The sequence below is a fragment of the Ambystoma mexicanum genome, chromosome 11, assembly GCF_040938575.1.
Source record: "Ambystoma mexicanum isolate Mex_15411 chromosome 11, UKY_AmexF1_1, whole genome shotgun sequence".
Lineage (NCBI taxonomy): Eukaryota > Metazoa > Chordata > Amphibia > Caudata > Ambystomatidae > Ambystoma > Ambystoma mexicanum.
Window position 1 is genome coordinate 10071963 of NC_090934.1, and position 24198 is coordinate 10096160.

The following is a 24198-nucleotide window of genomic DNA, read 5'->3' on the forward strand; positions in this document are numbered from 1 at the left end:
AACCCCAAGACATGCTTTATTCCTGAAAGGGGCGGTCTTGCCACAATTGTACAGTTGCTTGTAGACACTAACATTTTAAAACAACGTGAATAGAGTGTCCCTTAGCCATAGCTTGCATCTGGGTAGAGTGTTCAGTTAAATTAAACAAATCTCGCACTCAAGAGGGGTCAGGTAGAAAGGTTTAGCATCGCACCAAAACAAACTCCCCTCGCCCCCAGTACTGCTATAACCCCCCACCCCCATCTAGGCATTTCACTCTTTCCAGGTGTCCCAAACCAAGGGATACTGTTTCTGCCACTACCCCAATCACTGACTCAAATCAAGGGGCTACTGCATCTATAATATTCTCCTGTAGAAAGTTACACCCCCCCTCCCTGTCCATCTATTAAAACCTGGCCACACATTCCTGGGTATTGGACCCATTGTGGCCGACAGTGCAGCTTTTGGGGCCTTCAGATATCTCTCCCCCCCGGAGACTGTGCACGAACACTAGGGCTCCCCAACTGGCCCAACAAACGTGCCTTCACCTTGGCTCGAGTCCATGCAGGACCAGCAAGAAGCGCGGTAAAGGGCTGCGACAGAGACCCACCGCCCCTGGTGCCCACCTAGGCTGGGGAACCAGGGCACAGTGCATGGCTCTAGGCCGAGGGCACCGTCACCTTGTCGCCAACCCCAGCCGTTGGCTTGGCCATAGACATCCACAGATCGGAAAAATAGTAAATTCCCTTTAAGGGCTACAGAGGTTTTATTTCAAATATGAAGCCCTCAGGCAGAAGTTCAGAGTCACAGTGCCATCACATACTGTATGGTAGGGAGCGGGTGCAGGGGCTGGAAGCCTCTAAAGAAGCTACACTAGCGTTGGGCTACTGCCCGGGCACCCAGGCAGTCGCCCCAGAATTGAACTAGCAGCATTACGGCCCAGATAGCCGCTTAATGCCCCTCTTGGCTTAAGAGTGCCGAAGTTCCTGGCATGAACACGAGTTCATGGGTCAAGAAAGGGAGTAGTCGTGGGCACCGACTACTCCAAAAAGGGGGGAAAATGGAGGTTTGAGAGATTAATCGAGCACAGGCTGGGGGGGGGGTGTGAGGGGGAGTGTCGGCAGGGAACTCAGGGAGCATTACAGCTCCCATGGGCATCGGCAGACTTCCCTCTCTGCGCGGTACAGAGGTGGGCGAAGACCCGTTGCCTTCTCTGTTGCCCATGTCAGGAAGCCAAGCACCAGTTTCTCTCCGACCCGATCAAGGTCCCCCTTCGCTACATGCAGAGGACGCTGACCAACCTGCTGCAAGTGGCCGGTGGCCAACAGGTGAAGCCTGCTGGGACGTTTATATGGATGGGGGGGGGGGGGGCGGAGAGTAATCGGATAGTTTGCCAATCACTGCACACCGCCCAGTGTCTGCAAAGAGTGAAAGGGTGGATGACACCAAACTGAGTGCAGAAAGGGGCGTCGCATGGCTGGGATTACTCCCGCATGCCTGGCGGGCAGTCTACACGTATAGCTTTAGCGACCCCCATCCCCACAGCTACTCCATCTCCTGAAGCAAGTCTTGGAGGGCCTGACGGCGCTGGACTATTGTTGGCCATGCTGGTCTTACACTACAGTAGGAGCCAATGCTTTCCCCAAATAGCCCTGCAGCAGGCCCCATACAGAAGTGCATCCGAACACCAGCGCCCGTCAGGACTCCCCTAGAGTCCCAGGGTACATGGGCCTAGCAGCCAAAGATACAGCCACCTCAGAGGGAGAGGGCGTTACACCCCCACCCCCACAGCACAGACCCATGAATTCGGTGGATGGAGCGTAAAAACCAGCCACACATATTGCACCCGGAGGAACTATATGGCAGATAAACCGGGAACTACATGAGGTGGCATACCTTCTCCGGGACCCCACAGGGTACCCCTGCCCGGGTGTGGCGGTATTAATCTTACTCCCAGGTCATATGAGGGGGGGTTGCAGTAGTGCAACCCAGGCTAACAGGATCCCAAAGGTGCAGGCAATTAGCGTGTGCAGGACGGTTCCAACCTTCCATCACCTGGAAACGATGGAGTACCAGACAGATTATTCTCTAGAATTCAGTATCCCCACCGCCCACCACAAGCCCAGGTGCCGCAAATTATGCTATGGGCACAAAATGCCTCCCAATAGTCTCACACAAGCCACTACCCACCATCCAGATGCCAACCCGGCCGTGAAGAGCGCTGTACAGGGCGGGGGGCACATGAAGGTGCTGGAAATGTCAGAGGATGTATTCTGTGCAATAAAGCAGGTGCCCCCCCCCCCCTTTGTACACGCATCTCTTTCGGGAGAATGCCAAGGAACAAAAGACCCAGCTTAATGTATGCACCTCCCGATTCAAAAATGAAAGTGTCACCACCACACCCATGCAGGCTCCCCTAGTTCTCTAATGTCCAAGACCTTAAATCCACACACTGCCAAGTGGCTGAACCACATGCAACCCCCCCCCCCGAACACCCCCACACCACTTCCAAACACACAAGTTCACGCTTCAAACTATAATTTTATTTACATGTGATCACACAATTACAAGAATGTACATGAACAGCCCTGCAAAGCCACCAGCTTGTGCCCGAGGGGGCAAGCCGAGAGTCAAGGCAGCGCTGAGCCTCGGGTGGGGGGGAAGGAGTTCATTTTTTGCCAACTGCCTTGATGGCAGACTTGGTGACTTTGCCAGCCGTGGCCGCCTTCTTCTCCACCGCCTTGATGACTCCAACAGCCACCGTCTGCCTCATGTCGCGCACAGCGAAGCGTCCTGCAAGAGAAAGGCCAAAATTGAGACCGAACACTGCACACCTTCCCAACCCCAAGAGTAGAAATGCATTTTGACACCCACCCAAGATGGCAGCTGTAGTGCGATGTGAAAAGGAAACTGGGCCAAGCAGAGCAAGAAAAAGATTCTTCTCTCTCAACATGTAAAGAAATGAGTATACCAAATGGGGCAAGAGTATTAGTGGGCAAGAGTTTAGTGGTCAGAACTGTCGTGTGGCCCCATGCCAAGCTGTGGATGCACAACGAGGCCCCCAACGAAGTTAACCAAATGGGAACCCCTTCTGCAGATAACAGAAGGGGGGGGGGGGGGGGGTTCTGCTCACCCAGCGACCCAAGGCACACCATTGGCACCTGGTGGTGTGGAGTTTGCCCTTTCATGTATTGAGAATTGAAGTAATCACGCAGGCCCTGTGTTAGAGGTAGGCGGGACCCACTAGGAGTTCTGTGGATGGCAAAAGTGATTTGGATGTCCTCTTGGGCACAGGCGGGGCTCTTTCTCCTACCCTATGAACCTGGGCTGGAGCTTCCTAGTGTCTTCTCAGGTGAAGATCTGCCTTTGCCAGTCCACATGGACGAGGCTACCTTCGCCAAGGTGCCAAACACTGGCACTGCCCTTGCAGCAAGAGACATAACATTGCAAGTGGGGCTACATTACATGTGGCAGGGCAGTGCCCAGGTTACCATAGTGGCCTTTTCTAAACGAAAACACTCAGGTTCAAAATTAAGGGCATGCAATGAGTAAATCTACCATACAAGCAGAAAACAGAAAAGGAGCAAAGTTCCCTGCAAAGCAAGAGCGGGCCTTCAGTAACAAACGCGAGGCAAGATGGTGGCAACAGGGTATAAAGCCCAATGCCCTGGGAGGGTTCAATTAAACCCGGGTTTATCTATAGCAGCAGCACCAACCCTAAAAGAAGAACACTTTAGTTAGGACTAGTGATGGCTTTAGGGCGATGCTAGGGGCGAGATAGTCACCCCCAAAGCTTGCAAAGACATGCAGTCCGTCTCATGAACCCTAGTCTGTAGCAGACCCTTCTAGCCAGCACTGTGACGAGTGAACCAATAGTAGCCCCCCCCCCGCCCCAAGCCCATGTGCCACCGGCTTTAATAGCATGCCAGACTCACCGAGGGGAGGGTAGCTGGAGAAGCTCTCCACACACATGGGTTTGCCGGGAATCATCTCCACGATGGCGGCGTCACCAGACTTCAGGTTCTTGGGGTTCTCTTCCAGTTTCTTGCCAGATCGTCTGTCGATCTTTTCCTTCAGTTCTGCGAACTTGCAGGCAATGTGGGCGGTGTGGCAATCCAGCACTGGCGCATACCCTGCTCCAATCTGACCAGGGTGGTTAAGGATAATGACCTAAAAAAACCAAAAATATACACTTAATGAACCAGCAGTCATCTTATGAAGCATCAGAAGTCTACCAGCTGCCAGTGCCGCAAAGTAAACACCAGAGGAGACCCAGAACGCCAACTACGCCCAATGCTCACCTGGGCAGTGAAGCTCCCGGCCTCCATGGGGGGGTCGTTCTTGCTGTCACCAGCCACGTTCCCTCTTCGGATATCCTTCACCGACACGTTCTTTACGTTGAAGCCAACGTTGTCACCAGGGAGAGCCTCCACCAGAGCCTCGTGGTGCATCTCCACAGACTTCACTTCAGTGGTGACGTTACTGGGGGCAAAGGTGACCACCATGCCAGCCTTGATGATACCAGTTTCCACTCGGCCCACGGGCACTGTGCCAATACCTGGAAGGGTAATATTGTGGTCATGAAACAGGATAGCAAAGGTAACAAAGGTTTAATGCAATCATCCCATGAAGCCAGGTCAGAAAAGACAAGTGTGGTCAAACACAAGGCAGATCCACCTACAGCAGTTCACAGGCACAAAGAATCCCACGCCCACCAACCACAATCCTCACCTCCTATCTTGTAGACATCCTGCAGGGGCAGACGCAGGGGCTTGCCAGTGGGGCGGGCCGGGGGGATGATGGAGTCCAGAGCTTCCAACAGGCTAATTCCATTTGCATTTCCCTCCTTACGCTCAACCTTCCAGCCCTTGAACCAGGTCATCTGAAAGCAAACCAGAACATGAAACCAATGGCAAGAAGTATGAGGCCAACAAAATGTCCATGAGGTCCAGAATTTGCGAGCTCCCTAGCAGGTACTCACGTTGGTGCTGGGCTCCAGCATGTTGTCTCCATGCCAGCCAGAGATTGGCACGAAGGCCACGGTGGCGGGGTTGTAGCCGATTTTCTTGATGTAGGTGCTGACTTCCTTGGTGATTTCCTCGTATCTCTTCTGGCTGTAGGGAGGCTCGGTGGAGTCCATCTTGTTGACGCCAATGATGAGCTGTTTCACCCCCAGGGTGTAGGCCAGGAGGGCATGCTCACGGGTCTGACCGTTCTTGGAGATGCCGGCTTCAAACTCTCCCACGCCACCAGCCACGATCAGCACAGCACAGTCAGCCTGTGGGGAGGGAAGCAACGAGAGTCAGGCAGGAAGGAGGTATCGGTGCCAATGGTGGACAGACGTTAAGAAATGAGGGCACTGCCAGCCCATGTTCACCACCAATAGGCAAGAATGGAACAGCGAAAACCTCGGGACCACCTCCCCCAAACAGCGCCCATGTGAGGGCTGCAGAGGCCTCAAAAACTGGCACTGTATCCTAAAACCCACCCACCCAGTAAAAAAAGAATCTGCCCTCCCCACGCCCGTACCTGGGAGGTGCCAGTGATCATGTTCTTGATGAAATCCCTGTGCCCGGGGGCATCGATGATGGTGATGTAGTACTTGGCAGTCTCGAATTTCCAGAGGGAGATGTCGATGGTGATGCCACGCTCCCGTTCTGCCTTCAGCTTGTCCAACACCCAGGCGTACTTAAAGGATCCTTTGCCCATCTGCGGAGGGAGGAGGCACGGGGTTAGTGTGTGAAGTTACAGCCGACCAAACCACCAACAGCCGACATGATTCCCCCCCCCCCCATCCTTCGAGCCAGCAACGGTCAGCCTTCCAGACGAACACATCCCCCAGATGAAGGACGATGATTTACACCGTCAGCTAGACTCAACTGGTCCCCAAATGCTGGGAACCCAGGTGTGCCCCAAGTCTCCGAACCCTAGTCTAGGGTCAGAGCCGACACTTCACCCACAAGACCACTTACAGCCCATGCCAATTTCCAAAAGGTGTACATTGTGTGCTGGCTTAGGCCATTTCCCAGGTGTTAATTTTCAGAGGGGCTGAGAGGCACAGGTTTATGGGGTAAGTAAAATATTGCCCCAGGTGGGTGGAATACGGGCCATTTCCAGCCCTGCAGCATCAGCAGATCATGCCTTCTCAGCAACCATGGATGCAGTCGTCTCCCAAGGCCCCCCACCCCCTTTAGTTGCCTGGGTGCCAAGAAGCCTACCAAGCACTCTCCCGCCCCCAGCTAGTTGCATGTCCCCACTGTAGTAGACCAATCACTTCTCAAAATTAAGAAACCTTGTTAACTTACACTGACGACCTGGTTCTAGTGGATCATCAAACTCATTGGCCTTCAATATAGAGTCACTACATGATCTAGAATGTTCCTTACCAGTCAAGAGAGGAATTAACTAAAGGCGCAAAGAAATCACCTGGAACATCGGTAAAGAAACGAACGAGGTCCACTATCGGGGAACCAAATTCACACATCCACTGGGCTTATTCTGCACAGAAAGTTGCAGCTATTGTAACCCTGGAGGGGAAGCAGCCCTGAATTGGTCATGGGGGATATGGTGGGTGCAAATATGAATTAAAACTGCCAGAAAGGCTACCTGTAGTTGCATTAAGAGTAGTTAGGAGGGTTTTCCCCGCATTCAATTAGATGGAAATCATTGGCTCCAGGAAGAAAGATCGCGCTGCTGGACCCAGGGGGCTACAGAATCCTCAGGGCGCAGTAACGTTAAACAGCTGGAAAGAAATAAGGATCCAACATGGAGAAGCTCGACTCTGGCGAACCCCGATCGAGGAAAGGGGGACAAGAGAAGACCCGAGAATCAAAGGGCAAAATGTGTCCCAAGAGCCGCCACCAGACCATCCAAGCAGGCACCAGTGGCTGCCGATAGGAATCTCTACCCAGCCACCGACTGTCGCCAGAGGAAAGAAGAGGGGTAGAAGCCAGGGGACAGGCAGACGTATCTCTACCCAGCCACCGACTGTCGCCAGAGGAAGGAAGAGAGGAAGGAAGAGGGGTAGAAGCCTGTTGCAATAGGCGGGCACGCTGGAGACGCCAAGCAACTGAAGGCCGGAAACAGCGGGTGTGCCAATTCCTAGAAGAAGGAACCCCCGCCGGGTATTGCAAGGAGTCACCCCCTTCTGGACAAACTCATGGGTGCTCTTGACACCAACGCAGACTCCCCATTTCAGAGAACTTGGAGGACACTGAACACAGTAATGATGCACAAATGGAAATGACCCGGAAGTACTGGGCTGTGAATCCCAAAGGAATGGGGATCAAGTGTAGCAGAGACAAAAGCACAGGGGTCTCGTTTCTGCGGCCCCTCAAACTAATGGGCAACGTTTCTACATTGGGATAGGGGGAACTTGTAAAGATGTGGGCCCCCGTTTTGGGAAAGGACCCCGGGGTGCCTCTCAGATCCCACCCCCGTCGGCTTTGCACAAGACACCGTGTGCTGGCTACAGAGAGGCTGGTCTTTGGCCACCTGCAAACATTAAAGAAGGTACCTGGGATGGGAGCGACCCGTCCCCGCACCCCCACCAAAAACCCACCCCCTACCAGAGGCGGGCACCGTGCAACAAAAAGGCGGGGCAGGAGCAACCTTGCATGTGCAAGAGAGCGCCTGGGGAGAGAGGATGCGTTTGCCCCAGGCCACTGTGCCCTCGCACCCGTTCCCTCCACTGAATTCCTGGACAGATGAACCCACGATTGCACGCTGCAGGCCCGGCGCCACATGCCCCGCTACAGACACCACTGTGCACACGTAGGCAGCGATAGAAAGCAAATATCAATACCATGCGAAAAGCCATTGCTTTGTCCATCCATAGGCAGTGTTGGACATTTGCCAATACAAACTTCCCACCATCGAGGGGCACGCAGAGGGTACTCTAGGCCAGTCAGTTGAATTATGATATTGCGTTTTGGCAGCTTGCTGTATTCCGCAGTGCTCATAAGCCACCGTGTGCCCCAGCCACATTCTCTACTCCCCCCCCCCCCCCCATGTCGGCGCATCCAGGGGGGGCGTAGAGAGCAGAGTGGCTAGCAAGGAGCTGGAGGGTGGGCAGCATTGCTGGCCACGCGCACACACCGTCCTCTCTGCACCAGCCCAGGGGACCGGCCACCGCCCCAGGAGGACCCCCCAGAAAGGTCACTGCAATGCTGGAGCGGGTCAGCGTGGCCAATCCCCAGGGGTGCGTTTCATCTGCCATGGCTGCTGCACCCATCACCAAAACAGCCGCCACTGGAGTTGCAGTGTATGTAGGAACTGGGGGAGGGGAGGGGGGGGGGGGGAGAACAATCGTGGGGCCAGTGTCCCGGGTGCGCTAGAAATATATTGGGTCCCGACACTCAAGCCCCCCGCACAAGGGCGGGGGCAGCGAGGAGCAGTGCAGGGCGAGTGCTGGTCTGCACCCCCTCCCACACAATGCAAAGCCCAGGCGCCTGCCGTCTAAGGGAATGCTCAGTGCACTGCACTAAAGTGCAGCTTTCCTGTTAGTATAAAACTCAAGTAAAGGAGCACCGCTCCAAACCGCTGGCTACAGGGCTGCGCACGGAGCGCGAGACCAGATCCCCCCCCCAGACGGCCACATCTTAAGTGCCCCCGCAATGCCCCTAGGACCCATGGAGGACTGCCTTACAGCGGCGCCCCATCACACAGGGGGGACATTTTAGAACGCCCCCCCCACCGACTCCATGCTCCCTCATGGCAGATTGCGGGGCCACTTGGTTCCTTGTCCACCCCAGCCCCCCCCCCCCACGCCGCTCACCCCGGAGACCCCCACCGCCCCTAGACCTCTGCCTCCCCCCCCCCCCCAGCATGCCCCCGCTCACCTCGGCAGGGCCAGAGAGGCTGCACCCCGGAGACCCCCACCGCCCCCAGACCTCTGCCTCCTCCACCCCCCAGGGCCCCCCCGGCCCCCGCTCACCTCGGCCGCCTCCTTCTCGAACTTCTCGATGGTCCTCTTGTCGATGCCCCCGCACTTGTAGATCAAGTGGCCGGTGGTCGTGGACTTGCCGGAATCCACATGGCCGATGACCACGATGTTGATGTGGGTCTTTTCCTTTCCCATTGCGGCGGCGGAGGTCGGTGCTGGGGTCTGCGGGAGAAGGGGGGAAAGGGGAGTGCCATTAGTAAACTGGGGTACCACGGCATCTCCAGGGGTAGGTAGCGCCTAGAAGCACACGACTACACAGGGGAAATATAGAGGCGTAGCAATAAAACGCGGGGGGCAATAACTTCAGTCTCAAATAGAAGGGGGGGTGCAAAAAAGACAAACAAAAGGCGAGGGTGTGATAGAGGGGCACGGACCGGTTAACTTTCAAGGCTACGAAGAAAGACCCACTACTAAACTGGCTGGCGCCATTAATCGGTCAGAGCCCGGTAGGGTCCCGGACATTACGATTAAAAGGAGCGCACCTTTAACTCGCCGCATTTTTGGAGGGTAATGAATCTTAACCCTGGCCTGGTCCCCACCACTAGAGCGCCCTCCTCTCCTGCCCGAGGCTGGCAGCTGCCCTCCCCGAGGCCCCCATAACCCCCTCCCCCGCTACTCACCTGCTCGGCTTCGCTGCGGATCCGGCTGCGACTGGAAGCAAAGTGAGTGCAAAGAGCCGCGCCGGGATTTAAACCCCCTGGGGGAGGGGCCGGGGTACCACGGGTCCCGCCCCCAGGCATCCCTCCAGCATCCCAAGCCTGTTCTCCCCGCTCAGGTGCTCAGGATTGGGCGACACACCCAATCTGGTCCGCGGAGCACTCTGGCCCAAAATGGAAAACTACCGCTCCCAGCATGCACAGGGAAAGGCGGGTGGGGGCCTGCCTCCCACATGGACACGGTGGTGGGGGCGTGCGTGCGTGAGTATCACACCTTTGCATGAGTGGGGGTAGGCAAGCTTTGCAGCAGCACTCATATTCGGCTTCCAGTGGGATTGGGGGGGCGCGTAGGGGTCCACCGGCACGTGCCATATTGACCGTGCTAGTTCGTGGGGATGATATCTAGTGGGTGGGGGTGATATGCTAAAGGATATTTATACTGTGCACTGTCACCTCTGGCGCAGCCCCTGGGAATATGGCGGGTCCGTTAAGTGGAGGGGGGTCGTGATGTGCTGTTGGCAGCGTAGGTGTGATTTTTTTCGGTCGATGCTGTTCATGTGCTGTTGGATGAGGCCATGTGTGGTCTGTTTCATTGTTGTGGTGCAGTGAAGTGCGTGCGGTTTGTTGTGCTGTAAGTGTCTGGTTCTGTTTTGTTTAGAGTTTGAGGAGTGTAGGCAGAGGGATATGTTTTTGGTGGGTTGGTTGGTGGTGCCGTACCATCGTGCTGCCTCTGCTTTGGCCACCTGTGGCACATGTCTCTGCCAGTGTCATGCCTTGTGGTGTGCTGGGGGGCAGGGGTGGGGGATCTGTCTCCTATATTCTGTAACGAGGTGCGGGTTGTAACCAAAGGGGGTTTCTGGGTGATGACTCCCGCGCCCCGTGTTCAGACTAATCAATGTCTACACCACTTTGTCTCCTGGCATACCCTGGTGTGCAGCCACCATCGCCTCCCTGGGCCTCTTCCATGGGCCCTGTGGCTTGCCTCTTCAGTCGCCACTTTTTCCCTTTACCTATAATGCCCTCTGTCTATGGTTCAACCTAGGACACTGCCATCTCCCTGCCGAGCCTCTGGTAGGATAGAGCCCCGGTCCCCGTTCACCCCCCCCCCCCAGTCGGAAGGGTCTCCCCCTCCCTGTGGATCGGTCTGCTTCTCCGGCTTGCCGTTTGTGTCTTCATTCTGAGCAGTGGTCCAAGTGAGCGGGGTCGGTGGGGAGCGCTGTTCCTCTACTTCTTTTAATTAAGTTTTACGTTCCTATACTTTTATGTTAAAAAGAAAGCATTCCATAACGGTTTCGTTTTAAAACAAAAGTGTAGGAAGAAGTTAAAACGTTCATTTCTGTGCACTGCAGTGAGCGCTCCCCTAGACAGCAGGAGCATGTTTTTTGGGGTTTGTATTGTGCGTGGCGGGTGCGTGGCGATGAGGTTTGCGGGGGAGAGGGTGCAGGCCAATAGGAAACATAGTTCCACTACTTCTTTTTGTACACTTCGACCACTGATTCTGAGGGTTGCGACTGTTGCGCACTCGTTTCCAGAGGTGAAGAGCCAGGTTTTTATGAGTTTTCTGAATGTGACATAGTCCTTCATGTTTTGTTTTTCTCCCCGGAAGGAAGTCCCAAACTTTGGCAGCGAGAATGCTGCTCCCCAGAGTTTTTTCCTTGTGTACGGTTTAGGTTCTAGGCGGATGTCGTTGCTGGATCTGAGTGCTCTTGCTGGTAGATGGTGATTTACTTTTGTATGAATTCCGCCCCACGGCCGTGGATTGCTCTGTGTGTTCTGCACATTTTTTGAAGATGATTTTATTTTTTGGCTGAGAACCAATGTCGTATCTTTAGCGCTGGAGTGATGCGGTGCCTTCCTGAGACTTTGAGGAGGAGTCTGGGCGCTGCATGCTGTATACGTTGCAGGTTCTTTAGTAGATAACCGGCCTTCCGAGGTATAGGCGTTTGGCGTAGACTTTCCTGGGCATGATGAGGGAGATGATGGCCAGTGTTTTGTGCGCCCAGGAGAGGAATGGAAGAATCCTTTTAATGGTGTTCAGGTGAAAGAAGCATTCCTTGATTAGTGCATTTACTTGTGGTTCTAGGGTAAGCTCGTTGTCCATTAGGATTCCAGGGTTTTTGACTATTGTGCATGGCGTGGGCGCTGTTCCTAGTTGTGTGGGCCATGGGATCAATTGGTTGCTTCTCCGGTTTTTGGATAGAATCATGATCCCGTCTTGCCCGGGTTGATTTTGAGGCTGCTTGTGTTCATCCATTCGTAGAGATCTTTTAGACATTCTACTAGCGTGGCGTTCTCGTCTTGTAGACGATTTGGGCGTCATCTGCGTAGTTGCAGCCGGTGAGGCCGTGCCTTTTTCTGAGGTTGATTAGTGGAGTCATGTAGATGTTGAAAAGGAGTGGGGATCGGGAGGATCCACGTGGTACTCCACAGGTGGTTTACCACTGTGCAGATTTGAATGGTTTAATCCATACTGTTTCTGTTCTTTCGGATAGGAAAGATTTAATCCAGAGCAGCGCTGTGTCTGTTATCCTCATCAAGAGAATGGAAAAATAGGGATGTTTTGGTTGACTTATGTCGAATGCTGCAGAGAGGTCAAGTAGTATCAGTGCCGAGTTTGTGTTGGAATCTGTGTTGGTCTTTAGTCCATCCCAGATAGAGAGAAGTGTCGTCTCTGTCCCTCTTATGGGTCTCAAGCCGACTTGTGCCTGGTCCAATAGTTGGTGGTTTTCTACGTGTTCCAGTGTTTGTTCGTAGACATGGGTCTCCAGCAGCTCTACTGGCTAGGGAATGTTTGATATCGCTCTGTAGTTAGAGACGTCTTCCACATGGCCTCTAGTAGCCTTGAGGAGTGGCTTGATGTATGCAGATTTGAAAGTCCCTGGTACCCTCCCCGTTGAGAGCTTTCTGTGGCATTCCAATGGCGTGCCCTGTGTAAGGATTGACTTGTGGATGTCTGATGGGCTGGGATCGCTTCGGGCGTCTGCTTTCTTGCTACGTTTCACCAGCTTGACAGATCCCTCTCCTGATATTTGGGTCTGTGGGTCCAGGGAAGGTGGGGGATGGTGCGCGGTCTGCTGTGTATGACCCGAGTGGTCTGTCAGGTCGTCGCATGGTTTGGGTGAATGTACCGGTGTGTTGTTGCATCCATGTGGGTTTCTCATCTCGTTTAGGATGTTGGGTGTTGGTGACTTTTGTGATTCGGTTGACGTAGTATTTCTTTTTTGGCTTTGAGAATTTCCTTTTTCTATGCTCGGATTTGCATCTGATACTTTTATTCTTTTTGCCTGGTTGTAGTTTTTCCTCCATTCTAGTTCAAGTTTCTGATTTGTTTTTTCATTGTATTGACGTGGGGTGGGAACCATCTTGCCACTGCTTTCTTTTGTGAAGGGATGATGGGTTTTTCGGGGGAGATTCTGTCTATTGTTTCGGTGATTAGGTCTGCTTTTTCATCTAGGTTGTTTCTGTCCAGGTTTGCGGTGGATGGTTTCGAGGATATAAGTTGTTCTTGTGGGTTAATACTTTTGATGGTATTCCAGTTTCTATTCTCAATCGCGGGAGCTTTTGGGACTGGTAGTTGGATCACGAATGGTATAATGATATGGTCGCTCCACAGTATTTGTGTTGGTGGTGCAGTTGAGAACATTTTTTGTTGGCGAAAATTGCGTTGAGCGTGTGTCCTGCTGTGTGTGTTTCTCATTTAACCATCTGGCATAGTTTCTTGACTCAAGTTGCTTGATCAGTGATTTTTGTGAATTTGTATTCTCTTCTTCAAACCATATTGAACTTGTGTACCCAACACAAACCCTTTAAAACGAGGCAGCAATACTTTGAGATGCAGAATTTACTCAAACATCAATAATCAAACTGACTCAGGAAGTTGGCAAAGTGCATCTGTTTTGATATCAATTATCTAAAACCGGGAGTTACAACGAACTCGCTCGATCTTCTCACTCAATGCATTTCATTAAAAAAACTGCTTTTATAGTAAAAACTCATAATCATTGACGTCAATCTACACTGCAAACTACAAAAACCTACGTGGGAAAGTGATTGGCTTAAAGGGAACATCTAGGTATACTTTCCATACTTGCCAGGGAAGGTGATTGAGTCTCTTGACATCAAGTGGGGCAACTAAGCCCTCCTCTCTAGTGCAGGTTTCTAAGAACGTCATCAAATATACGACGTCCTATTGGCTATACAAACTATAATGCTCTCTATTACGTGGCTCTCTATAATTGCTTGCCACCCTAGTACCCCTCGGTAATATCCCACCTATGCAAGCAGCACGCAGGCTGGCACCCAGGTCACGCAGGCTGGCACCCAGGTGCTGGTGGGCTGGTCATTGCCATAGCTTCCCACCAATTAGCCTGTCATCTATTACCACTCTTGCAGTCTGCCAGTCAATTAAGGCTTTGAACTTGGCCTTGGAAATGTTCTTTGTGCTGGAGAATATGAGGGAGTATGGGCATACTCTGTCTTCTTGGTTTCGATAAAGCTTGTCCCAGTGTCTATTTTCATCCAACCACGTGACTGCAGGCCACGTTTTAGAGTCTTTCTGCATTTAAAATACTATTAAATGATGAATGTCTAACGTCTTCAATGTTCTCGCTGCTCACCCAAGACAGGAGTTTTGTTCTTTTCACACATTCTGTAACTACTGTACGAATATTCAGGCTCACTGTGCCTTGACTTCCTGGTGTTGGGCCAACCAAGCCTTTCTTCGAGTCACCTTCATGGTTAAGTTTTCAATTTCTAACTGTGACACACCAAGAAATCCTTTCAGCTTACAGTGTCCAGCTCTGCTAAAGTGTGTTGTGGAATCATCCATAGTCCTTACATTCCGATGCATATACGTTGGTGCATCGCCGCAGTCTATTCACTACATTGCCAGCCTTTACGAATACTTTGTCTACTTGTATTGCTACGACTGTCCAATTGTAAAATGACTTGATATCTTCTTCATTATTTCTGTAGCCTGAGCATCTTCATCTCGAGCCCGAAATGTCGCTCATCTTTGACACCTCCTCTTCAGCGCCTATAGAATGTCTATAGTCAGTGCTTTAAGTGGGGTAAGAAATTGAAGGGGGGGCTCTCGTTTGGGGGCGTGGCTTTCATTGTGGGCGTGGCCTAAAAGTGCACAAATCATAGTAAGGTGCACAAACAAATATATAAATGTATGTGAGCATTTATATGTTTGTATGCGTACTACTATGGTGTGTGTACTTTTCAAGCCATATTTTATAAACATAGCAATGTTACATATTTCTATGTTTATAAAAGGTGGCTTGAAAAGTGCACAAACCATAGTAAGTTACGCACACTTGTGTGCTTACCTTACTATGGTTTGTGTACTTTTCAAGCCACCTTTTATAAACATAGATATTTGTAACATGTTTCTATGTTTCTAAAAGATGGCTTGACACGTAAACAATTCAAGGCATCTTTTATAAAGCGTTGATGACGGACAAAACAAACCGCAAGGTGGCTTTGTCCGTCGACAAAGCTTTATAAAAGATGCCTTGAATTGTGCACGTTTCAAGCCGTCTTTTATAAACATAGAAATATTTCTACCTTTATAAAAGATGGCTTGAAACGTACACAGTTCAAGGCATCTTTTATAAAGCTTTGCCGACGGAGAAAGGCACCTCGGGCTCTGTGATCTACTGAGCCCGAGGCGTCTTTCACCCTCTGCGAACCCGCGGGCTCCGTGATCTAATCTGCATATTAGATCACGGAGCCCGCGGGGGTCAGTGACCTGGGGAGGGAAAACAAAGGGACAGTAACTTCCTCTGATGACCCTGATGAGGGGTCATCAGAGGGAGTTACACTAACTGACAGAAGTGCCGCCAGCCTCAGCGTTGCTGTGGCTGGCTGGCACTTCTGTCAGCTTGGCCGACATAATGACGGGCGCATCTCCCGTCACGGCTGCGGCCGCGGCGGGATAATGCATCCCGCCAATGTTGTGTGGGACGGGGGCTCCGGCTGGGCCCCGGCTCAGCCCCACTTTCTGGAGACTGCTGGGGCCCAGCCCCGGCAGGCCCCGGCCCACTTAAAGCACTGTCTATAGTCTTCAGCCTCTTGCCTTTTTTCCTGGGTGCGTCAGCTCTGCTTTTAATGTCATCACCAATCTTCTCTTTTGCTCACTTTTCACACTTCCTCCGGGATTTCATTCAAATGGCCATCATATTGTTGTGAATGCCTGTACGGCTGCCTCAATGGGAACCTTACTTCCAAGATTCTTTTTGGTATAGGCATTCTCACTGGCACTGCACGTGTCGCACACTCTGGCTCCCAACATATAGGCAGCACGGGAGAGGAGCTTTGGATGGGGATACTTGACTCCACCTCCACACTATGTTGAAATCGCTGAGGATTATAAGGGGATCGTGTTTGATGGCCAGGTTCGTGATGGCTTCTATGTAGGCCGCATCAGCGGTCTACAGATGATTATGAATGTGAGATTGTTTTTGAGTTTGCTGTCAGGTGACGGACGAGGGATTCGCAGTTTCTGATGTTCCGTGGGTCATTTATTGTCAGGTGTTCTTTGTAGGCTATTGCAAGTCCTCCTCCTTTTTTTCCTTTTCTGTTTACCTGTTGTGAAGGCATCATGAAGTACGACACGGACAACAGACTTCAAGTATAAACAAAATATATTTATTTAACTGAAATGTCTGGATGGGTGAAGGCCTAACTTTCCTGTGCTAATGTGGGGTTTCCCTACCAGAATAAAATGAAGGAAATTCTGTGTCAAAGAGTTCAACTTAAGTCTGTTTGTGTCCACAACCTATGCTTGCCCTCACAACTAAAGATAAACCGTGTGTAGGGATGTCAGACTCAAAAGAAACAGTGTTTAACTCGAAGTTCTGAACTTCTCCCAGTTAGCTCACAGCTTTCTCTCAGATCCCCTTCCCCAAGTATAAGAAAATTCCATGAAAGAAAAGTCTCAAAGATTACCTTCTTCAGTTCAAGATAATATAGTTAGAGACAAATCTTTGACGTTTTCTTCCCCAGGTTTTAAATAGCACAACCCGTAACAAAAAGGGTCTCAGGATTCTGTTCCCAAGACAACAAGTATAGTTCAAAGTGTTGCAGTAGTTTTGTTGGATCTATGTGATTATTGCGACAGCCGAAAATGCTAACTTTTTTTTTAACCCTTGACACCACATATATATGTGGGGGGAGACCCCCCACTGACCCCCATATTAATATTATACTCTAACCCCCCCCCACATATAGGTGTAAAAAACGTCAGCATTTTCGTCCGTCACAATTCCCAGGTCGACATTTTTGTACGATTCCGTTTTGTTGAGCTTGTTTCGTAATGTCTGTAGCTCTCACCAGTTAAGATTCGCTACTCTAGGCGCAGTTGTCACCTGTGAGAAACTCGGGGTGTTTCTCCCACGCTTTTCCCTTTTGAATCCAACCCTGGGGGCGGAAAAGTGAGGGAGGATCACCTGGGAAAGGGACCCTTGGAGACTGTGGGAGGAATGCCCTTGGGCGAAACATGGTACCCCCTGTTCTAATACATCCCTACCCGACAACCCCTCAGTCATTATGGGATATTATCACCCAAAACCCATTCACCATCACGCCCTCTCTGCTTTAGGAAATATGTACAGTGCCATTACATGTCCCCCCTTCACCATTTTTTAACAATACTAAGAAGAAGAAGAGGAAAAAGGGAGCTGTGAAGATTACCCATAGGAGCCAATGCACCAGGGATTCCTATGGGCAGTTGCCATTTTGTCCTGATAATGAGCCCATGCAAGGTCAGCCCTACCTCCATAATCATTCCCACCTGAAACCTGTTAAGCCTCCCACTCAGTATAAAAGGCAGAGCACACAGGCACACTTTGAGCGAGCTGGGGAGGCTGAGCGGATCGTGCTGTCCAGAGGAGCCAAGGAGAAGTTGCAGAGACTCTGGGAAGGAACCCTGAGAAGAAGGACAGGCTGCCAAGTCACTGGGCCTGGGAGTGCAGGAGAGGCTGTAGTGTGGCAAGAGAGCTGTGCTTCCAGGCAACCAGACCAGGGCAACTGGAGCTATCTGACAGGACTCAAGCCAAGGTTCATCCCCTGGGTGTAACATTAAAACCCAGGCCTCTGACAGGCAGGTGGGACAATCCTGACCCCAGAAAAGCCCCACTGAAAACCCCACAATTCCCAAAACCTGCAGAATGCCGTTTTGGCGAGCCGGCGAAGTGGGAGCAAAATAGAGACTGGTGGATTGTGGACCTTGAAGTCCAGAGACATTTTTTTCTGATTGAAATTTTGTGCAAAGCGAGAGAGTCTGAGCCCGACTAAGGGAGACCCGTGTGAGAAGCTAAAAGAGGGATGCGAGCACGACTGAGGGAGGCGCGTGTGAGAACCTAACGGAGGGGTCCGAGCCCGACTGAGGGAGACCCATGACAATTGGAGCAGGGTGGAACACGAGAAGGTACAGAACTTCTGGGGCAACAGCAAACCCACTGGAGCAGAACGACTGATCGAGGGACCAGAAAGAAGGGTTGGGAAACCCTGAAGTTCCCTGCAGGAGGTTGTTGCCTCCCAAAAACTGGGAGAGAGCCAAATCCCAGACAAAAAGACTGCATTGTGTTTCAAGGATGCCAGCAACCCTCCTTAGGCGAACAACAGAGTTGGGGAGGCGAGGCCAAGCCTGTGGTATTAACTTTGACTCCTGATTTGAAGCTGCAAAGTGAATGAACTCTGAAATGCATAATGGTCAAGATTAAAGCCCGGCAAAAGGGTAAGTGAAAAGCTGAATGCTTGAAGAGGAAGATTTCTTTGAACGTTTTGCTTGTGGTACAGAACTACCAAGACCAAGAGACACTGGGGCAAATAACACAAAAGGAGAGTGGAAGTGAAAGTCAAAGTGGTCCTGCGGAGGTCTATAGTAAAAGTCTTGCACATTCGAAAGTCTTCGACATTGGTGAAAGGTCTGATCACGATTGAGAGAGACCTGGAATGTGAAATAAGTGAGGGCACGGGAACCCCTAAAGAATGTGAATAACGCTTGGGGAAGGGAACCCCTGCAAGTGCTGTGGTTGCGAGTTCTGAGCCCGGCTGATGGAGATCTACGTGAACCTTTTGTTGAACTATGATTTATTGAGAGGTCTGAGACCGACAGAGGAGACCTATGTGAACTTTTTATTGAACTATGAAAGAACCAGTGACTTTAACGTGCAAGGCCAAGCGGGCCTCAACCCAGGCTTTGAACTGCTTCTTGATTACCTGAGCCAGAGTGTGTCACCCTGCCTATGGGGGGGCCGCCTTATTCTGTGCGGTCCAACGTGGGAAGGAAAGCTGACTCGGCCATCGTGATTCTTTATGTCATAACACTGACTTTTCTTTGCATACATATTCCCCTTTACACACTTCCTGAATAAGGGATAGGGCAGGCATTAGGTTTTGTTAGTATAGACGATTTTGATTTGACAGCGACTGACTAGAACTGTGTTTTTTTATTATTTGATGGTAGAGACTACTCCCATCATCGCTAGAGGGCAAAGTAGGAGTTTTTCCAAACCCCACGAATCTAATAAAGATTTTTAAATTGTATCTCTTGCGTCAGTGTCACACTTGTAATACCATGCCTCCCTTACACACCACACAGTCCACCCACCACAGGTCACGCAACCAGGGTCCTGGACTTCTCAGCCCAACATACAAGTTCCCTGGTACTTGCTCCTGTGCACCAAGTCACCCTTACTTGACTCTGCTGTGCTCGTCTCCTGGCTTGCAGGGTGTCATCTTATATCCTTTGGTATTCCCTGGATTGCCTCGGGCGCTGCCACCATGTATCACACACCCATCGCCAAGTAGTAGTTTTGCCACAATGCATTCATTCATTTAAGTTCACTGTTCATGCTTTCTTTAGTCTTTACTGTGGTCAATTGTAAGGTTAGATGTAATTCACTGTGCAACACAGCTTTACCATGATTTGAGTTTTAATTCAGTTCCAAAAATATTCTTATGTTTCTCAGTCAGATTCAAGTTTGAAGGTACACTTGCATTGTCTCAAGGGAAAGGTGTTTTAGAATGTGCAGTTCAGTGTGTTTGTTTATTGCAAAGGGAAGTTTTCCTACAATGCAGTGTTCAAAAGTCAAAGACTCGTGAGATTACAAATGGGCTGGACACAGTTCACTGTTCTTTTAGTCATTTATTTGTTATGGAATTACAGAATCTTTATATCCCATTCAGGTTCCTTCACCCTCTCGGGATAGAAGCAGTCGTCTGCTTCACTTGGGTAGCTGAGGCATATGTCTGCCTCTCTCGCTGCTCCACATAGGCCCACCAGTCCTCTAGCTTCTGGTCTCCCTGGTGTCCGTCCTAGAATGGAACCTGCACCAAGTCGGGGACACCAGAAAACCAGGGAGGGCATCTGTAGTCTGTGCCTGGTACTCCTGTACCCCCGAGTAGGGGAACCGCCGGTGTCCGCACAGGTATCAACTCACAAACCGCCACCACAACCCCAGGCTGGTCAGGCCTGGAACAGTACCTGGACAAGTAATCCGCCACCAGCAGGAACCGACCAGGTTTATGCACCGTGAGAAAGTCAAAAGGCTGGAGGGAGAGGAACCACCACAACACGCAATGGTTGGAGTCCTTGTATCAGGACAGCCACTGTAGGGGAGTGTGTTGAGTGAACAGGGTGAACCGCCGGCCCAGAAGGTAATAACATAGGGTCTCAACGGCCCACTTGATTGCAAGACATTCCTTCTCGTTCGTGGAATAGGGTATTTCGTAAGGCAGCAGCTTGCGACTGAATAAACAGATTAAACAGATCGGAAACATGCCATCATCCTCCTGGGACAGCACTGCCCCCAGGCCCTCACCTGAAGCATCTATCTGCTGAAATTCTTCTTGGAGTCGGGGCACCTTAGTACAAGTTTACTAGAAATGCAGTTCTTCAACATCCTGACAGCTTTCGGGGCCCGCAGGTCGAGGGAGTTATCACCCGACTCGTTTGACCTTGAGGCGTCAGTTAAGGGCGCTGCAATTGAAGAAAATAGGGGGATGAACTGGCGATAATACCCCCTGAAGCCAAGGAAGGCTCTGACTTGCTTCTTAGTGCGTGGCATGGGTATCCTCTCAATGGCCTCAACCTTGGTCGATGGCAGACGTATGTACCCTTTCCTTGGTGTAACCCAAATATTTGATTTCCACTGCTCAAATCACAGTTTTCTTGGGGTTGATGTGCAGTCCCGTCGTGTCTAATGCCCACCACCATGCTTTCAAGGTGCGAAACATGCGACTCCCAGGAGCTGCTAAAAACAACAATGTCGTCGAGATACGGCATATGATTCATGAGGCTTCAGAACAACGTCCATCAATTGTTGCAAGTTTGGCGGTGCCCCGTGAAGGCCAAACGGCAACACTCAGAACTGGAAGAGACCCTGGGGGCTGGCAAAGGTGGTTTTCTCATTGCATTGTTGGTTCAGGGGGATCTGCCAATGCCCCTTTGTGAGGTCAATCGTACTAAGGTCTTTGCAGAACCCAAGTTCTCCAACAACTCATCGACTTGTGGCATGGGGTATGCTTCATAGTTGAAAATGGAGTTCAACATCCGGAAATCCATGCAGAATCTTGTCGAGGCATCTGGTTTCGGCACTAGTACTATATCGAAGCTCCAAGGGCTTACAGATGGTTCGATGATACCCATCCGCAGCATTGCTTCTATCTCGTTCTTCACTAACTGTCGTCTCGCCTCAGGAATACGATATGGTCTTGTTCGTATGATATGGCCAGGTGTTGTGTTGATACAATGTTCATTGTATGTCCATTAGTCTAGCTTTGGGTGGTCCGGCGTATTGTTCTTAATTGTCCTGTTGGTTTGGAGTCATAACGCCATAGGCCTGGGGTCATACCACTCCTTTAATAGATTCACATGGTGCACCTTTTCTGGTAGTTTTCCTTCTGGTTGGCTAATTCGGTAATTGACAGGACCCACCACGTCCTTAACCATGTAAGGGCCTCTCCATCGAGCCAATAGCTTGTTGCTACTGGTGGATAGTAACACAATAACCATGTCACCGGGTTTGAACGTTCTTAGCCGGCTTTTCTTGTTATATGCTGTTTCTTAGGCCACCTGCGCTCTTCCAAGCTGATTCCTGGCCAGCTCTCGTACGGCATCTAGGGAGGTCTGTGGGTTCCTTACATACTCAGTAAGCGGTATCGCCTCACGTTGTTCCCATTCTTCTTTCACAACATCCAGAACAGTGCAGGGTTGGTCTCCCAAATGATAGCCTATGCCCCTTTGTAGCATTTTCTTAATGGTCTTATTGTACCGTTCTACCAGTCGTCGGTCTGGGGATGATAAAATGATGTTTTTAGGTGAGTAATCTGAAGGCGTTGACATACTTGTTTCCCAACTGCGGACATGATGTTCATGTCTTGGTCTGTTAGGATTTCGTCAGGGAGTCCAACCCGGACAAAAAAAGAGAATCAGCTGGTCACAGACTTGTCTGGCGCAGATACCCTTGAGCGGGAAGGCCTCCGGGTACCTGGTGGCATAGGCCACAATGACTAGTAAGTACTGTTGTCCTCTACATGCTGGGTGCAATGATATACATTTCTATGCTCTGGAAGGAAGGGGGCGCTCATCAGTGGCATCGGTTGAAGGGTGCCAGCATGGCATGGATCCGCTGGTCAGTTGACGTAGTGCGCATTCTTACAGAAACCGGCTACCTCTAAATATATACTGGACCAATAAAAGCATTTGAACAAGTTCTGTTGTGTTTTGAGGGAGGCCATATGTCGCCATCTTGGGTGATTGTGGGCCAACTGAATTACTACCTTGCCATAGGAACCCGGCAGCACCAACTCTTCCATCATCTGCTTGGCGGATCCTATAGACTAATCCCTGTCGGAATGCAAAACCCAGTCCCCTTGTTGTGTGGAGGCATCCCCCCAGGGTTGCCCTCTCCCAAGCTATCTCGAGGGTCGGGTCTGGTAGAGTCAGGGCTTTAAGTGGGCCGGGGCCTGTCGGGGCTGGGGCCCGGCAGGCTCCGAAATTTCGTTTTGAGGCGGGGCCCTGCCGGGGCCCACTAATCTCCCCTGGCAGCCCCGGCCACTACACGAAAAGGCATTTTTTTCTACAGCCTGAAGCTCTCGCTCGTGTGCGAGAGCTTCAGGCTTCAGAAAAAAATGCCTTTGAGACATAATGGTGGCGCCGCACCTGCGCGGCATCACTTTAATCAAGTGATGCACGTGGGCCGGCGCCACCATTATGGAGACTGGACGCAGAGGCCTTGCTTTCTGAATACTGAAGCTCCCACGGATTCGCGGGAGTTTCAGTCTTTAGGGAAAAGGCCTCTGCTTCCAGTGGCCTCACCCTTTCAGCCTTAATGGTGACGCCACCCCTCCCCAGCTAGCGAGGGACAGCACCACCATTAAGGCTGAATAGGGAGGCGCTGTCCCCTGCCAGGCAAGCCTATACAAAATAAAAGCTGAGATCAGCACCCTCTCCCACATAGGGGAGAGGGTGCTAATCTCTACAAAAGGGTGCCTGGCAGGGGTGCCAGTAGCCCACTGAGCCGGGGCCGTCGAGGGGGCGCGGCCTAACGGGCCATCAAGACCCCCGTTGTTAGGCCACTTAAGGCACTGGGTAGAGCCTCTGCTTGGATGGACGGTTTGGTCGGGTTACATACATTGTCCAAGTGCCAATCTGTCTACTGACCCTTCATTCTCGTCTGGTTTTCCTGTGTTTGGTAATCGCGGGTTCCATCTCTTACAGGTGTGTGGGGCTTCCATCCACCAGTTTTTTTTGGCGTCCTCTATTATTTCCTTGAAATGTGGCCTGTCTGATCCGAGCCCCACGGGGGTGGGCAAGGAAAGGGGAATGCGGCCTTGTCTTGTGTATCTATGTGTCCCCTTTTAGTGGAATGTGTCGTTGCATCGCACGGATAGTTATGAATTGTCACGCACCTGAGGGGAGATGGCGGTCTGCTGGGTGCCAGTGTTCAACAAGGCATATGTGGGGTGCCCATCGACCCGGACTTCATATACCCACACTCCATTGGCTGGGCGGGTCTTCTTTTTGGACAGTTCCAGGCCCAGCGTCACTCGTGTAACACTGAGGCCGGGGACACCCCACACCAGAGCTGGACGTCCTCCCTTCTGTCCTCTGACCCTTTCCTCGCTGGTGTGGGTGGAATAACCTCGGTTCCACTGGGGAAATCTCGGGGTGCACACCACGGCGGAGGAAAGAGGGGGGGAGTAAGGGGCCCAGGAGTGGGAGGCGGCAGCTCCCTCTCTTCTGCCTGGGACTATCCCTCCCCCCAGGGAGTGAGTGCTGAGGGAGGGGTTCATTCTCGTGGCTTGCAGTTCTGGTGGGAAGCTGTAGGCAACAGGGCAGGTGAAAGGCCCCCCACTGCGCCCCACCCCCAGGGCCATCACAGATAAATGGGCACTGGCTGCTTGCCTCGCTCCGCCCCAGCAGGGGGTGGGGGGAGGGACACAATCTGTCTCCATGTGTAAAGTTTCAGGCCAGGCCCCCTGCGAAGATCTGCAAAGAGCGGAAACAGCCGAGGGGGGGGGGACCCACACTGCACAACAATGAGTGATTGGCTGACGTGTGCAAGCATTGGCAAAACCACGCTATGCAATGAGGGGAGATAACGC

The 24198-nt window shown here is 51.5% G+C and overlaps 1 protein-coding gene across 1 annotated transcript; it reads right to left on the reverse strand.

The window, feature by feature from the left end:
* Positions 1-2507: 2507 nt before the first annotated feature.
* Positions 2508-9686, reverse strand: LOC138502986 (elongation factor 1-alpha, oocyte form-like). Its single transcript, XM_069622392.1, has 8 exons — positions 9544-9686; positions 8915-9085; positions 5509-5688; positions 4961-5257; positions 4711-4861; positions 4281-4537; positions 3915-4149; positions 2508-2772 (listed from the first exon to the last, which is right to left on the reverse strand). Exons 1-8 carry the CDS (start codon positions 9661-9663, stop codon positions 2648-2650), a joined length of 1536 nt encoding a protein of 511 aa, XP_069478493.1. The 5' UTR covers positions 9664-9686; the 3' UTR covers positions 2508-2647.
* Between the last annotated feature and the right edge of the window lie 14512 nt (positions 9687-24198).